The sequence below is a fragment of the Setaria viridis genome, chromosome 4, assembly GCF_005286985.2.
Source record: "Setaria viridis chromosome 4, Setaria_viridis_v4.0, whole genome shotgun sequence".
NCBI lineage: Eukaryota > Viridiplantae > Streptophyta > Magnoliopsida > Poales > Poaceae > Setaria > Setaria viridis.
In genome coordinates this window covers 8,671,246-8,687,336 of record NC_048266.2, presented here as the reverse complement: position 1 = coordinate 8,687,336, position 16,091 = coordinate 8,671,246, and the positions used below count along the sequence as shown (strand labels likewise).

General features: G+C 47.3%; 4 protein-coding genes across 4 annotated transcripts; 2 read left to right on the top strand and 2 right to left on the bottom strand.

The window, feature by feature from the left end:
* The first annotated feature begins 1,304 nt into the window (after positions 1 to 1,304).
* Positions 1,305 to 2,854, top strand: LOC117853766 (uncharacterized). Its single transcript, XM_034736053.2, has one exon. The coding sequence runs from the start codon at positions 1,545 to 1,547 to the stop codon at positions 2,736 to 2,738; it is 1,194 nt and encodes a 397-aa protein (XP_034591944.1). The 5' UTR covers positions 1,305 to 1,544; the 3' UTR covers positions 2,739 to 2,854.
* A 276-nt stretch (positions 2,855 to 3,130) lies between these two features.
* LOC117853767 (actin-related protein 2) lies at positions 3,131 to 7,608 on the bottom strand. The gene is made up of 15 exons (XM_034736055.2): positions 7,443 to 7,608; positions 7,036 to 7,146; positions 6,822 to 6,956; positions 6,611 to 6,682; positions 6,441 to 6,519; positions 6,286 to 6,335; positions 5,730 to 5,833; positions 5,570 to 5,638; positions 5,422 to 5,485; positions 5,282 to 5,350; positions 5,094 to 5,177; positions 4,467 to 4,525; positions 4,122 to 4,188; positions 3,773 to 3,856; positions 3,131 to 3,576 (listed from the first exon to the last, which is right to left on the bottom strand). Exons 1-15 carry the CDS (start codon positions 7,482 to 7,484, stop codon positions 3,496 to 3,498), a joined length of 1,170 nt encoding a protein of 389 aa, XP_034591946.1. The 5' UTR covers positions 7,485 to 7,608; the 3' UTR covers positions 3,131 to 3,495.
* A 441-nt stretch (positions 7,609 to 8,049) lies between these two features.
* Positions 8,050 to 10,072, top strand: LOC117851566 (pentatricopeptide repeat-containing protein At5g66520). Its single transcript, XM_034733397.2, has one exon. It carries the CDS (start codon positions 8,148 to 8,150, stop codon positions 10,044 to 10,046), a length of 1,899 nt encoding a protein of 632 aa, XP_034589288.1. The 5' UTR covers positions 8,050 to 8,147; the 3' UTR covers positions 10,047 to 10,072.
* A 2,669-nt stretch (positions 10,073 to 12,741) lies between these two features.
* On the bottom strand, positions 12,742 to 15,429 carry LOC117851366 (protein BOBBER 1). Its single transcript, XM_034733171.2, has 6 exons — positions 14,789 to 15,429; positions 13,699 to 13,871; positions 13,530 to 13,578; positions 13,274 to 13,440; positions 13,110 to 13,193; positions 12,742 to 13,000 (listed from the first exon to the last, which is right to left on the bottom strand). Exons 1-6 carry the CDS (start codon positions 15,222 to 15,224, stop codon positions 12,962 to 12,964), a joined length of 948 nt encoding a protein of 315 aa, XP_034589062.1. The 5' UTR covers positions 15,225 to 15,429; the 3' UTR covers positions 12,742 to 12,961.
* Between the last annotated feature and the right edge of the window lie 662 nt (positions 15,430 to 16,091).

Here is a 16,091-nt window from a genome sequence, read left to right as displayed (position 1 = left end):
GGATTCTCAAAATCCAAAATCTAGATTGTAGAATCTGGGTCAGAATCTGTCATGTTTGGAGGGCAATCCAGATTCTGGATTTTGGATTTTGAGAATCTGATGTTCTCCAAACGGGGCCTAAAGGTGAAGTGTGAGAGGCCAAGCTCAAGCCTAAAGGTCACACTTCTACTCTGGCTCTAGCTCTTTGAGCTCCTCAGCTTCACTTCTCTCTCTCTCTTTTTTTTTTGCGAGGAAACAATGTCATGTTGAGTATAATAAGTGTACAACCATGTATGGGACCACGGTCCTAGAAAGGAAAAGGGCGGATTTAATATCTATGTAGATTTTCTTCACAGTAGCTTTAAAGGTTCACTTGCTAGCCCCAAATAGCCAAACTGAAACAATTTACAAAATGTGAATCCTGCTTGTGCTTCGCCAGTTCATCAACCAGCTGAAATTCTAACATGGTAATAACCACAAAAGAGGTCCTTTGGGGGCATCATTAGTGCGGGATAGAGGAAGAAAGCAATTACATGTTTTTTTTTTTGCCAGTGACACAATCTTGTGCATCATTTAATTTAGACTTACGTACTTGAATGATCTGTATTTTTGTATCCTAGGTTCATGATTTATTTGACATTATTATGCAAACACTAAATATTTGATGCTTTTGAATCTCAATTTGCCTCAAAACAGCATGTTGTTAAGATTAACACCATGTTACCCATATTTTGTATATGAGGTTGGAAATTTTTTACCGTCTTGTAGCAACGTACAGACATTGTTGTGAATTACAAATTTCAGTGGATAGGTTCTTTTGCAAAGTGTAAAATCTCAAATTACAAAGGACTGATTTAGAGTTTTCCTGCTAATTTGATCAAGCGATCTTAAGGCCTTGTTTAGTTGCTAAAGTTGGGAGGTGCCAAATTATTGTTACAGCACTGTAGTACACTATAGCGTTTCGTTTGTATTTGTGAATTATTGTCCAAACATTGACTAATTAGGCTCAAACGATTCGTCTCGCAAAGTACAACAAAACTGTGCAATTAGTTTTTAATTTCGTCTACATTTAGTATTCCATACATGCACCGCAAGTTTGATGTGATGGAGAATCTTCTTTTTGCATAGTGCCAAAGTTAGGAGTTGGGGTGAAGTAAACAAGTGCTAAGTTGCACGGTTTCTTAAGTCCAAACTTGGTATACTTCAACTCCTTTTATTAAAAAAATATACTTTTTGGTGGGCCCATTCTAGCCCGAAGCGCAAACCACTGGGCCCGTGCGTGGTCACCAGCGACGACCAATACAAACTTGGGCCCACACGTCAGGTTGACCCCTCTTCTCCGTGTTCCCACCCTTCCAGAAGCTTCCCGAGCCACCCGAACGATAACTTCGGCCCCGTTCTCCAAGCATTCGAAGCTCCCGAACTTTCCAAACAACACCAACGCCTTCGCGAACTTTCTCCTTCGTCCTCCATATATATGCACCGCGACAACAGTTCGCATCTCAGAGCAACTCGAACAACAACTCCGAGAAAGCAATCAGTTCCAAGAAAAGCTCAAGGCAGCCATGGCGTCTCGCCGATTCTTCGCTTACGACCCCTACGACTACTACTACGCCGCTCCATACCACTACCCCTACCCGTACTACCAGTACCAGCAGCCGGCGCTATCCCGCGGCGTCGGCGGGTTCTTCACGGACGCAGCGCCGGAGGCGGTGAGCGTGGCTCCGCGGCCCAGGGTCGAGTCGTCGAGGCCGGTCTCCATTCCCGTCCACTTCGTCGGGTCCGACCCGGAGCCCGAGCGCGGGACGGCGAGGATGCCGGCGGCGGCGGCGGTGCCGAGGAAGCGGGCGCCGTCGGCGGAGGAGGCGGCGGTGAGGGTGCAGGCGGCGGCGCGCGGTTTCCTGGCGAGGAGGTCGGTGCGGGCGGTGCGCGACGTGGAGCGGGAGACGGATGAGGTTGCGGGCAAGATTGCGCGCGAGGCGGAGGTGCTGCGCGGGGACGCGAGGGCGCGGATCGCCGTAGGGGAGGCGCTGATGAGGCTGCTGCTGCGGCTCGACGCGGTTCGCGGCGCGCGGGAGTACCGGAAGAAGGTCACCAAGCGGGTGCTCGCGCTGCAGGACGCCGTCGACGCCCTCGAAGCCAAGCCCGCGCCGGCGCAGGTGGCCGTGGCGGAGCGGGACGAGTCCGAGGTGACGGCCGAGATGGCCGACGAGGGAGCGGTGGCTTCAGAGCTCCCGGATGTGGTGGAGCATAGCGGCATGATCGAAGAGGAGGCGGTGGCCGGGAACAGAGCTGACGGCGAGCCGGAAGAGGCGGAGGAAACGGGACAGGCGCAGGGCGGGGCGAACCTTGACGGCCACAAACTGGAAGGTTCGGACGCGGAGGGCGAGGACGAGTGGGAGATGGTGACGGATGAACCCGTGCCTGCGACGGAGACGCCAGCACCGCGCCCTGAGTCGCCGAGGCCCCAGGAACCGGCGGGGACAGAGATCAGGAGGGCGGCGGAAGCCGCTGCCGCCGCAGGCGACGGCGGCCTGGACGCTAGGAAGGTGATGGAGATGGTGGCGACGCTGTGCGAGCGGAACGCGCAGCAGTGCGCGGTGATCGGCGCGCTGGCGGAGCGCGTGGACGCACTGGAGCGCGCCCTGCGGCGGGCCGAGGACGCCGAGCGCCGGCGCCGGCGGGGAAAGAAGGCAAAAAAAGAGGGGAGGGGGAGCAACCACAGCAAGTGCTACAGCGATTGTGGGACAGAGATCTGAGCACAAATAACAGAGCTTTTTGAGTTTTTTTCTGTTCTGTAGTATGATTGGTAGAAATTTGAGTTCTTTTGTAAATGTGTTCCGTTTTTTTTTTGTTGTATAATTCAGTTTTTCAATATGATTTGCATGTCTTTGCTTGAGAATTATGTCCTGCCTTGGTCCTGTGGATCTCTAGTTCGTGGCATCTTTCTTGAAAGCTTTCGTGTCAAGAGCTGAACCGGGGGGAAATTATGGAGCAACATGCGTCGCCTTTCATGTCCTGAATAGGTAACTGCAGATTCAGAACGATGTTGGTGAAGCAGGAACTGCAGGGCCAACGAACTCGTATGTTCTTGCATCATCAAGCCTCGTTAGGCTCATACCAATCTCTACAGAGTTCAACTGCTACGTACTAATCTTCAAACTTCACCAGTATTTCCTCTGGATTAACACAAACTTTTACCTACTCGTATCTCAAATCCACAATAGCTCAACAGTACCTGAAATTCACGAGGTGGCTCAACAATAGAGGCCAAATCGAGCAATAACGCCGTCCCAAGGATCGCCTATCATGTTCAGTTGTTCACGACGGCTAGATTACAACATGACACCAACAACGAAGATGTAGTGCTGAGCTCTTCTTTCTGCATGTAACCTTAACTATGCAATCGATCTGTGGCCGGCATGGTAAGCTCTGGCCCTTCTTTCAGTCAGTGTGGAGAGATCCCACCCGTTCCTTCTGTTCAGGAATGGATGATTAGCTCTTGAGGGGTGCGGCTTATGCCTGTCCACACTTTCTTAGGCAGGCAACACCTTCTTCCTGGTACTCCTGCCTGGTGATCCAGAACTCAGGTGCATCCTGCATGTCCGGCACAATAGGTCAGAAAGTATATAACTAGCAATGCAACACAGCATAATAGGATGATGCAATAACAGCTATATACATGACAAAGCCACAGCGTTTATTGTGTTCCTTTCCTATACTTGTTTCCTCACCCAAACTGACTTATACACGATTCTTCGTGAGGGTGTGACAGTGCGTATACAAGAAGTACCTTCATGATTCCAGCAAGTACTGCACCTCCCAGGTAGACCATGTGCTTTCTCCTTGGAGGATCCTCTATCCGCAGTCGTAATTTCTATGCACAAAAGGAGGAATGTGTTACCATAGAAACAGAGAGCGGGTGCTAATTCATCATATTCTTTCCGAAAATGCATTGGGATTGTTCTGTCTATGAGTTCAATAAGATTATGCACTTTTATTTCCTATTTGTAAAAGAAGTGCAAGTTCTTTGACAGGAAGGATTTGTCATAAATTTCAAAAGAGAAAACTAACAACTGTAGACCAATGACTACAACAATGCAAGGGTAGAATATCAACAAGATTACGTGCCAGTATATTACCTTCAGGCCGTCTTTGTTTCCCTTCAAAACTACATCAAGATAGCGATCAAGAATTTCCTTCTCCAACCTTGTAAAAAGTAGTAATTTGTTAGGCATATGCAACCTAGAAGTTTATGTGAAACAGGAAAACTATTGGTATAAGAAACATGACAGGTAGTTATCATAGCAATATCCATATACATTATATGACAACTACCAAAAAGGCTGTCAGAAGAAACACTTAACATGAATAATGTTGTTTCCACTCATGATCTTTCCGTGCTGGTAGTAGAATAAAATAGATAAATGAAGACGAGCATATGCTCACGATTACAAACTTTAAACTAAAAGAATTTATAGTCTTACCGACTTGGCAGACCAGGGTACATGGTACTTCCTCCACTCAGGACAATATGTTGATAAAGCTGCAAAATGTGACCAGATATTCAAATAAGAAAAAAGACACACAACATGGTCAATCTATTAAAGAAACTATGCAACCTAAAGCAAGTAGGAAACTAATGTAATTGATATGTCGATATGGTTTCAGCCCCTTTATTGAATTTGACTTAAGTCCAGAACGTAAGCATCAAAGAAATTTAAATAAATTCAACATTCTAAATAAATTTAAGCACTATACTGTTTAATTCACTATTTGATGTTGTGTTGCCTGCAAAGAAAGACAGCAGAGCGACAAGTATCCGCAAGTCTAATAACAGTATTTAAATAGCTAAGTTTGTTGAGTTGCCATATTCAAGATGCAATATCACAGCCTCTGTATAAATATATAAAACCAAAAAATATTACACCCAATCATTTGTTCCACATGACTCTGTTCATGCACACATTGTCCGAGAAAGTTTGACTCCACTAGTGTCATAACTCATAAGAACTAAATCGGTAAAATATTAACCCATCATTTCCAATCCAAGTTTCAAGTGAACAAGTAAAAACTTTGACAGGCAAGGTACTGTACTGGTAAGATATGTTTACCGTCATCCGGTTGTCGATATCCATTTCCTGAATGCAACGGAATGCCATATCTGCCATCCCATCACCTTCAACATCTATTAATTCCTATTCAATAAATATTTGATGAATACTACCCCATTGCTGACCTTGCTGACACAATTGATACTGCAATAAGCAATACTATGAAGGAAAAGAAATGGAAGTCTTACGGGAGTGAAAAGTGCTTCAGGAGCTTGAAATCGTTCAGTGCCCACTTTAATAACTCTTCCATCTGGAAGCTGATCACAAGAACTGAGCTTACAATAAGAAAAGGAACAGGGAAGAAACGAAAGCAGGACAATATACTTACAGTGTAACTTTTCACAAGGATTGTGGTCTCAAGTCCGAGCTGGTATTCTCGTTTGTAGTCGTAGCTGTATATCATTTAGCTGTCATGACTACATATATAACATCAAGGTAGAAACAATAACTAATTTAAGAACAATAAAACAACTGACCTTAAATAGCATAGCTTCTCTTTTATTTCTCTGACTGTCTCAAAGTCAGCAGATTTGTTCATAGCATACCTTTTAAAGTGGAAGTATTAATTGAATTAGTAAAATAATAATTTAGCAGCAACTACAGAAGACAACATCTTCAGAGCAGGATAGGTATTACCCTCTTCTTGAGAGCAGGTCGACAAGATAAGATGTTATATGCCTTCCAGCTACATTCATTCTTTTTGTTAGATGTGGATAAGAGTATCCATCAACTACAGGCACCTGATGCATAACAAAGATGATAGGTATAAAATTAAGGTTGGAAACCTAAATAAATAGTAAAACATACTCTGGTAGAAGTAAATCATAAGGAAATAACATAATATCAAAAGGGCCTGTTTAAAGGAGCATCTTGAGCACAGAAGACTCAATTATGCTTTTTAAAACTAATAATGCACAAGTTCAATTACATATTTTTTATGCTTTTTACTACTGTTCATCAGTGATTCCTGATTTACAATTTTATAGTCGCCAGATTCTTAAAACACTTTCATACAGCATACTGAATTCATTGACTGACGTGCTACTTAAAATGACATCGTATGCTGTTCTGGGTTATATGTTGCTGATTACCATGATATTTGAGTTGGTTACACAAAGATGATTAGAAATGGAATGTACCACTTCAAAGCTTAGTAGCTAGTAGAATATAGGGAAGAACATTATTCTCATACCACATGAGTAACACCATCACCAGAGTCTATCACAAGTCCTGTTAGCAAGCCTGAAAGGTATACACACATGTAAAAGTGGAGTGTTGATGCAATCTTGTATGTGCTTGTGTGAAAGCACAGACACTAGCATGTGGTGGTTGAGGGAGAGAGATGACCTTGAGCATACAGTGAAAGAACTGCTTGAATCTGGATGAAGACCCCAGCAAAGTTATATTTCTCGAACATTGTCTCAATCTGTACATCATGGGATTAAATTTGTTAGTCATTGATGTTAGAAACTGCAATGCGGTAGTATATGACAACTTGATAAAAGCAAATGACATACCATCTTTTCACGGTTTTTCACAGGATTGAGTGGTGGATCTGTCAGTAGGATTTTACACTCGGATGGATCAACCTAAATGGAGAAAATAGAAAGGAGTTGCTTTACTAGCTAGGTGACTTTAAGAAAAATAGCGAAGGATATAGGGGATTGTTTTTCCCAGAGAAAGGGTATGACATTACAAGCAGAGGTAAGCATATCATTACAGATATACCTTCAGCTCACTGTAGAAGGCATTATCCCAAATATGGCCCATATCATCCCAATTTTGAACAATCCCATTGCTGACAGGATAAGATACATCAAGTTGATGTCTCAAGTCAGCACAAGCTGCTCCAACTACAATATCCTGCAATGACCAAAAGCACCAATTATAAGTTGTACTCAAGAAGTAAGTTCAGCAAAGGTGATAACAGAAATATTCATACCGTCAGTTCTTGTTCCTGGAGCGACTCCTCATAACGAAGCAGTGGTCTTCCAACAACACAAGGAAACACGGACGTCGGGAAGTTCTCACCGGCAAAGCCACACTTTACATACTGCAGCCAAAGGTGCCAAATTAGAGAATGGAATCATCCACTTTGAAATCAGCAAGACCCTCCCCGCGTGGCGGGACTGAGTACTGATCCCAGAATTCCTCGATCTCGCAAGACCCTGCCCGTGTCCATCGACTCGCGAACCGACCACCCAGCCGGCGGACGAAGCAGCGGCGATTCCCCCAGGGCGCTACGCGAGAAGCTCGGCCCGAGATTCGGCGGAAGAACAGGTCGGGAGGCGGATCTAGGAAGGGAATGGAGCGGAGGGAGGGCGGAGAGAGGGATCGGGGAGGGCTCACCCCGGTGCCATTGTCGCAGACCACCACGTTCCTGCTCTCCATTGGCGCCTCCCCTGTTCTCCCCCCTTCGTCCTCACCCTCTCCACCTTTCTGTTTCTCTGAGCGTGGAAGCTACGGCACGGGGAGGGGAGGGGAGGGGAGGGAGGACCGGAGGAGACGAGCAAGACCGGGGAACTGACTGCAGCAACCGCGGATGCTCACTTACCGTCGGATGTCCACGTGGACGGCGTCTGATCAGCTGCTCGGTTGAAGAAAGCAATTTATCTATTCACCTTTTATTGCAACGATGAATCAGTTCATTTTGTTCCTTGGAGGTGTACTTATATTTATTCAGCAGCTGTTATTTTTATCGATATAAACTATTTGATTCAATATTTCTTGTAAAAATAGGTAAATCCACAAAAAACGGTTGAGTGTGCGTGCGTGCGTGTATGTTAGTATTTGTATTTTACTGCGTTTCAAAAAAGAAAGAAATCTCAAAAAATATGTCGATCACTAAAATAGTTGAATCAATGAATCAAATGGGACAATATTGTGTGTATAAATGTTGAATCAAAAACTTTGACAAGTAAAATAGTGTCGAGTAAAAAATAGACATGTGGAAAGCTAGTAACTTGAAGGAAAGAGGCGAAGAAAATTAGCTAAAACGGAAAGAGGTGGGAGGAAATTGCCACTATTTCATATTGCTTTTGTAGCTCAAAGTTTATGCAAAGCGTAGGCACCACTCGCACAGAATTATCAGAGGATCTTATCACCGGTGGCTGCTCTGCTCCCCCTCTCCAAGCTCCGACAATGTCCGCCCCCGCCCCGACCCCCATCCCGCTAATCACCATCGCCGAGCTGCGGCAGCACCACTCGCAGCTCGTCCGCCTGGGCCTCGCCTCCCACCCTTCCCACGCGCGCCGCCTCCTCTCCTTCCTCGCCCGCGACCCCGACTCCCACTTCCCCTACGCCGCCCGCCTCCTGGCGCACCACCCGGACCCGCACCCGGCGCTCTTCAACCCGCTCCTCTCCGCCCTCCCGTCGCGCCACGCCGCACGGCTCCTGGCCCTCATGCTCTCCCTGCCCCTGGCCCCCGACCACTTCACCTTCCCGCGCGTCCTCCCCGGCGCAGCGCCGCTCCTCCTCGTCGCCCAGCTCCACGCGCTGCTCGTCAAGCTCGGCTTCCACTCCCACACGCAGTCGCTCAACGCGCTGCTCGCCGCGTACCTCGCCAACGCGCGCCCCGACCTCGCCTCCCGCGTCTTCCGCGGCGGCGGCGGCGGCGGCGGGGGCGCCCTCGACGTCGTGTCGTGGACCACCATGGTCGGCGGGCTCTGCAAGCTGGGGCTGGTCGACGGCGCGCGGGAGGTGTTCGACGGGATGCCGGAGCGGAACCTGATATCGTGGAACGCGATGATGTCTGGGTACGTGAAGGCCGGGCGGTTCCTGGACGCGCTGGAGGTGTTCGACGAGATGCGGGCGCGCGGCGTGGAGGGGAACGGGTTCGTCGCGGCGACGGCGGCGGTGGCGTGCACGGGCGCCGGCACTCTGGCGCGCGGGAGGGAGGTGCACCGCTGGGTGGCGCGGAGCGAGATCCGGATGGATGACAAACTGGCGACCGCGGTGGTCGACATGTACTGCAAGTGCGGGTGCGTCGAGGAGGCGCGGCGCGTGTTCGAGGCCCTGCCGGCGAAGGGGCTCACGACGTGGAACTGCATGATCGGCGGGCTCGCTGTGCACGGGCGCGGTGAGGACGCCGTCGAGGTGTTCGCCCGGATGGAGAGGGAGGGCGTGGCGCCGGACGACGTCACGCTGGTGAACGTGCTCACGGCCTGCGCGCACGCGGGGATGGTCAGCGAGGGTCGCCGCTACTTGGACCACATTGTTCGAAGATACGGCGTCGAGCCGAAGATGGAGCACTACGGCTGCCTGGTTGACTTGTATGGAAGAGCAGGGCAGCTGGACGAAGCCAAGAAGGTGATCGACGACATGCCGATGGAGCCGGACGTCGGCGTCCTTGGCGCGCTGTTTGGTGCGTGCAAGCTCCACGGCGATGTCGACTTGGGCGAGGCGATCGGGTGGCGCGTCATCGAGCTGGATCCCCAGAACAGCGGCCGCTACGTGCTGCTGGCGAACCTCCTCGCCACCGCCGGCCGGTGGGAGGACGTGGCCAGGGTCCGGCGGCTGATGGACGAGCGGAACGTGAGCAAGGAGGCCGGGCGGTCCGTGATCGAGGTCGACGGCGAGGTCTGCGAGTTCCAGTGCGGGAGCCTGAGCCATCACCAGGCAGAGGAGGTGTACGCCATGGCCAGGGACATGATGAGGAGGATCGGGGCAGAGGGCTACGTGCCCGACACGAGGGACGTGCTGCACGATATTGCGGAGGAGGAGAAGGAGACGCCGCTGCTCTACCACAGCGAGAAGCTGGCCATCGCCTTCGGGCTGCTGCGCACGAGGCCCGGCGACACGATGCGGATCACGAAGAATTTGAGAGTTTGCAGGGACTGCCATGAGGCGACCAAGTTTGTGTCTCGCGTCTTTGACCGCGAGATCGTGGTCAGGGACAGGAACAGGTTCCATCATTTCAGGGATGGGAAGTGCTCGTGTAAAGATTATTGGTAATAAAATACATTAGGAAATTTATGTTATACTCGAAGATGGAGCTTAATGTTTTTTCTTAGTTTTGTTTGATCCATCTTTTAAGAGCATTCTAATCTGACATGTTATATATGTTGTGTTGAAATTATAAGCAAGTCTACAAGAGCAAGATATGACCAAGATTAAGACATGCTTACTGGCCTGGTTTGGATAAATCTGGGAAGTCATATTCCTGATTCTTATCGGGTTTGATTCGATTGATCTGCCCAGCGATGTGTTGCCTGTTGCGATTTGATTCACTCGACCTACTGGATACATTAAAGAGGTCTACGTGGAGAGGGCTCTCGCAACAGTACCAACCCGAGAACCCTTAGGGCGTGTTGAGAGGAGGGGGCTAAATTTTAGCCCCCGTCACATCGAATGTTTGGACACTAATTAGGAGTATTAAATCTAGATTAATTACAAAACTAATTACACAACCCCTAGGCTAAATCGCGAGACGAATCTATTAAGCCTAATTAGTTCATGATTTGACAATGTGGTGCTACAGTAACTATTCACTAATGATGGATTAATTAGGCTTAATAGATTCGTCTCGCGATTTAGCCTAGGGGTTCTGCAATTAGTTTTATAATTAACTTATATTTAGTTCTCCTAATTAGTATCCGAACATCTGATGTGACAGGGCTAAAGTTTAGCCCCTCCTCCCAAACACCCCCTTAGGATAATTTCAGTAAAAAAAAACACGCTACGGCAGGTTCTCTACAACTCCCCATTTTGGAAAGGTCTTCAAATCCCCCTCTATCTTCCACTCCTTCCAAAGCAACTTCAACAAAATTGCTATTTTTAGCTCTCGTTTGACTATCTAGCTAACTTGCTAAAAATATTTCTCTCCACATTAAGTTACACATTCCAACATATTGTCCATTTCTCACTATCCCAACGATAAGTTTCCTCTCTAAAGATCCGCACTTTCCATCAACTCCAACAGCCTTTTCATTTGCACTTCAATAGACTCTCCATTTTGCGATTACTGTGCATGGGACCCACATTTGACAAGCCAAATTCGTTGGCAAGTACATGAGAACATTTGGCAAGTCGGATAGGTTGACCATCTGGTCAGCAACTCTATCAGATCATGATTTTCTAGCAAACTTACTAACTTTTGATTTGGAGAGGGAGATGGTCGTGCTGTTGGAGTTGCTCCCTCTATCCATGGGATATTACTAGAGCTGGAGGTATTGTTTTAACCCTCAAAAAAATAGAGTGGAGGCTTTGATTCGAGGGCCGTGTGCATCACATGCAAACTAATTCCAAAGCTAAAAAAGTGACAACCGAAACATCCAAATCAAAATATGATTGCAGCACTATATTTATTTTAATAAAATCTTTAAAACAAGATCTCACTTGGGTATGTTTTGGTCAAAATAGTGAAGTTATTTTCCTTATCATATAAATTAGTCACATACTATTTCCTGGCATGTATATTATTTGATAAGTTACTTCCTGCTACGAGCTGTTAAGTTAATTTTTGTTCTTAAGTTAAATTTCGTAGACCATAAAGGTTATTTTTTTCTAATATTCATGGAACTATCATGCTTACTTTTTCTTAACTTTCACATAGTATAAAGTTATTTTCTTAATCTAGACACAAATCATAAATTACATTTTCCAATATTTACTTTTTTAACTTTCAGGCAAATATTGATTATTTTTTTCTTAACTTTCAGAGTGAGAAGTTACGTTAAAAGTAGGCGACTAGCTAAGAGAGGGCTCTTCCGATAGCAATAGGTCGAGAGTCCTCCTGCCCAGTTACCTCTCTCGCTCACGTATACACCCCTACAAAATAGAAGAAAAAGGAATTATATCGTTGACAAACCAGTCACCCCACTTCCCACCTCCCACGACGCCCTCCACCACTGACCCTCCCCAACCAGCCTCCTCTACGACCGTGACAGGAGTCAGGAGGTGCCACCACCACCTCCCCCACACCTACCATCACCGCCGGTCCAACAACCTTCCCAACCATTCCTCTAGACCCCGCATGACCGCATGCACAAATCCTCTTCGTAATCTGAAATTCCAAAATCCAAACTCTAATCCTAACCTCATACCCCAATCCAAACAGAGCTCGCCGAAGTTGGAGATGTCATCGGAGAGGACGAGGTGTTCGCCGAGGAGGAGATGCCTCAATTTGTTACTCTCTTGTTTCGATTCGTTACTTCTTCATCTTTCTTTCTTTTTTATCTTCTGACATCTCCTTCTGTTTCCAAATTGAGGGATTATCACAATCGAAAGCTCTCATAGAGCTCTCTCGATTTAGATTTTACGTACCTTAAATATAAACGTTAGATTAACTAAATGAAGTTCTACGGTGGGTATGCTATTTTCAGCATAAGTGGGATGGAGTGGGTTGATTTTTTTTTCCAAAAACAGTGAGCTCTCCGTGCAAGCTTATTTGGAGAGACCTCTCCAAATAGATTTAGGGTTCGATTAAACTGATCTGCTCGTGTTCTGCTCGGAGGCCAGGGATGGCGATCGCTGCCAGCGAAGGACGCGGCGGCGGCGACGGTAGCTGAGACACTATCAACATAAAGCAGGTAACACTTGGGTTATTGACATTCCAAACACCGGCATGCGAACTTTTGTGCCGTACATGGCTCACGTGAGCATGGAACAGAGCACAGCAGCGGAACTTTCAGTTAACACGCATGTCAGAGGCAGTAGAACAGCACATTATGATCCACGCATAAATATGATATAATCCAGTTCAGGAAACAAGTCACAGTCCTAGACACAAACTAGACACCCAAACAACCTGATGAAGATAATTGTAGAAACAATTTCCCCAACCAACCCTCTTCCAGTGACTGGCTTTGATCATCCTCAAGCTATTTTTGCCCCTGAGAAGCCCATCTCCGGGTGCTGTTTGATCATCCTCAAGCTATTTTGGCTCCTGAGAAGTCCATCTCCGGGTGCTGATGTGAAAAAATAAGAGCTCAATCAGATACATAAATATACAGAATGGAAGCTACTCATGCGTGTAGCAAGACTGGAAGATGATACCAGCTCCACCATGGGACTTACCTCAGCCATGAACTTCTTGAGAATTTCTTGCTTCTGCATCTCATCACTTGTTGGAAGGCCCATCTGCTTCTGGCGTTGGTCAAACTGCACAGCAATGAAGAAATTTAGTTATTTCCAAGCACTAACAAGAACTATTCAGATGTGCATCAGGCTGTGTATCTTACCATCATCTTCTCCACAGTTTGTCTTGTCTCCGGATCCAAATCAGAAAGTTTGCTGCTCTCTGGCTCCACCTTTTGGGTATCAACTTCGGGGTCACCCTTAATCACAGATTTCCACCACTCCATTTGGTTGTGCTTAGTGAGCAATATATTCAGTGATTTTCCATCCTCTGTAAGATGTATTACAAGGAAAACCATGTTCGTGAGGGGCTTTGGATGAAAGAGAATACAGGCAGGCTCAAATATAAAGCATACTTACCTATGCTCCAGAAGCAGTCATCAACCTTAACTGGTTTATAGAGCTCACCCTAGTAAGATAGGAAGTTACAGTAGAAGTTAGAACCCAAAATATGTATTGTAACACCACATTTGATTTAAAAGATGCCAATCCATAGGAGGAGATGGAATATATTGCTGTAGCTACTTACGTCAATGATAAGGGGTTGGCCCTTCAGGCCAACCTTTAGATGGTTCTTCTTTATATCACAGACCACAAATCTTGATTTCGTTCCTTCAGGAACAGGAACAGTGATGTTAACCTCTGGCAACTGTTGAGTCCACGAGTACTTCTCCAAATCAAGACCATTACCAGCATTTGGTTCTGTTTATTAGGACAGACATAAAATTAGATTTACTTAGGAGATTCCCAAAAGGTCAGTACAAATGACATACGAAGAAATTGTCTTAGATGGAAATTTACTGCAAGTCCACCCGAAGCAAATAAATGGCAAATGAATGTAACTTTTCCTAACAAGGCTGAGTTTTAGAAATTTAAGCATTTTGTTATCCACTGATATCATCAATGAGATGCAGTTTAAACATATCAAATGGTATAAGGACCCACTCTAGAGTTCATATTCTTATAGATACATAAATCCACCATCCAAGGATACATATACATATCAAGTAATTTAGTCAAAAACTGAAGCTCTATCGAATGAAAATTAGAAGCTCTACCGAATGAAAACTAGAAGCTCTACCAAATCTACCATCCAAGGATACATACACATACATATCAAGTAATTTAGTAAAAAACTAGAAGCTCTATCGAATAAAAACTAAGAGCTCTACCGAAAAACTGCATCAGGTTAACTAATCACATGAGTTGATTAAACAAAACTACTGCTACCTTGAAACTGATTAATTACACAAAAGTAAAGCCATGCAACTTGAAACCGACAGCCAAACTCCGAATCCATTGGTCAACTCATCATTGAAATAGGGAGCTTCTGCTCACTCTGGATTGCAGCCCCATTGCAGGTAATGCATCCCATGTATGTTGATCAGAGCATCAACCCCCACCTATTTAGTCAACCAATAACTATTCTGATAAGAAATCGTTCCTACTACTAACTCTGACCCTCCGATTCAGGACATGCGAGATAGGGATTAGAACCACATTTCAAAAGCCCTTCAGGACATGCGAGATAGGGATTACCGGAACCACATCTCAAAAGCCCTATGGCGCAGCGGCGATAGCAATTTCAAAAGAGAACGGCTCCAGAACAGAGTACTCACGTCTCACGTTGCCCTCCTCCTTCTTATCCACCTCCATGCTGTCCTTCTCCGCCGAGCTCTCCGGCTTCTCCTCCGCCGCCGCCGGAGCCGCGGTCGCCGCCGCCGCAGCCTTGGACGCCTTCTCCGCCTCGGCCGCCGCCTTCCGCTCGGCCTCCTCCGCCTTCCTCTTCGCCTCCCTGGCCGCCCTCTCCTCGGCCTCCACCTGGGCCCTGGCGGCCGCCGCCATCGCGGTGACCTTGCTCACCGCGGACGGATCGCGGAACAGGGCCGACCGGCGGTGCGCGACGCCGATGGCCGCCTGGAGGAACGGCAAGGCGCCGCCGCACCGCTCCAGCAGCGCCGCGAGGGCCTCCTCGACCTCGGCGCCGCCCACCGCCGCCGCCTGCTGCTGCCGCGGCGGGGCCTCGTCCTCCTGGAAGTCGGAGATGATCGCCATGGAGCGATTCGCTAGGCTAGGGTTTCGTGTCGCGCCGGGGAATCCGAGATGGATCTCAGATTTCGGCGAGGGTTTTGGATGGGGAAGAAGCGGGGGCTTTGGACTTCGTTATAAGAGGGGGCGGCCGGAGAGGAGCGGCGAGATGAGTTGGAACTCGAGGCCGCTCCCCGCCCGGTTTGGTTTGGTCTAGAAGACTCTGGAGGCGTGTAGGGGGTTGACGCCTCGGGTCTTCGGAGAGAGCACGGGTGGATGACAGGTGGGGTTCGGTGTACATTGGATCCGATTCATATACAAACACAAAACAAAGAAACGGTAGTCGTCGTTCTATATTATGGAAGGCGAATCGGTGGTGCAGGTCTTGAAGAAGTTCAAAATTGTATTGGACTTGGAACGTGCATATAGAGCAAAGTAAGTATGTTTTGTTTGCACTTCGAATCAAACATGGCAATGTTCTTTATGAATCTTGTTCTAAAATGATTGTGATTCTATCATAACTAGGAGACACTTAAATTGACTATAAGGAAAAATACCATCGGTGAGCCCCTCCTCTTTCAAAATCTCCTCTATCTACGATGGGTGGTGGGCGGAACGGTCGGCATCTAGTCGCTAACGACCACAAGTAGGGATACAGGGCAGCGGGGCATGGGTGGAGGAGGAATTTAGGGTTTCGAATTTGAGGTTGGGAGTTCGACTACCAGGATTAGTAGTATGGCCATCGGCGGCGGCAAGCCCTGTGGCTGTTGTGGGTTGTGGGCAGTAAGGACGGTGGCCATGGCTCTATCAATCGGGTCGGTTGAGGAGACCGATTAGATAGGGTTGGTGGCGAGGGGCAACAAGGTAGTGAGTAGAGAGGTGGCGGGTTGTGGT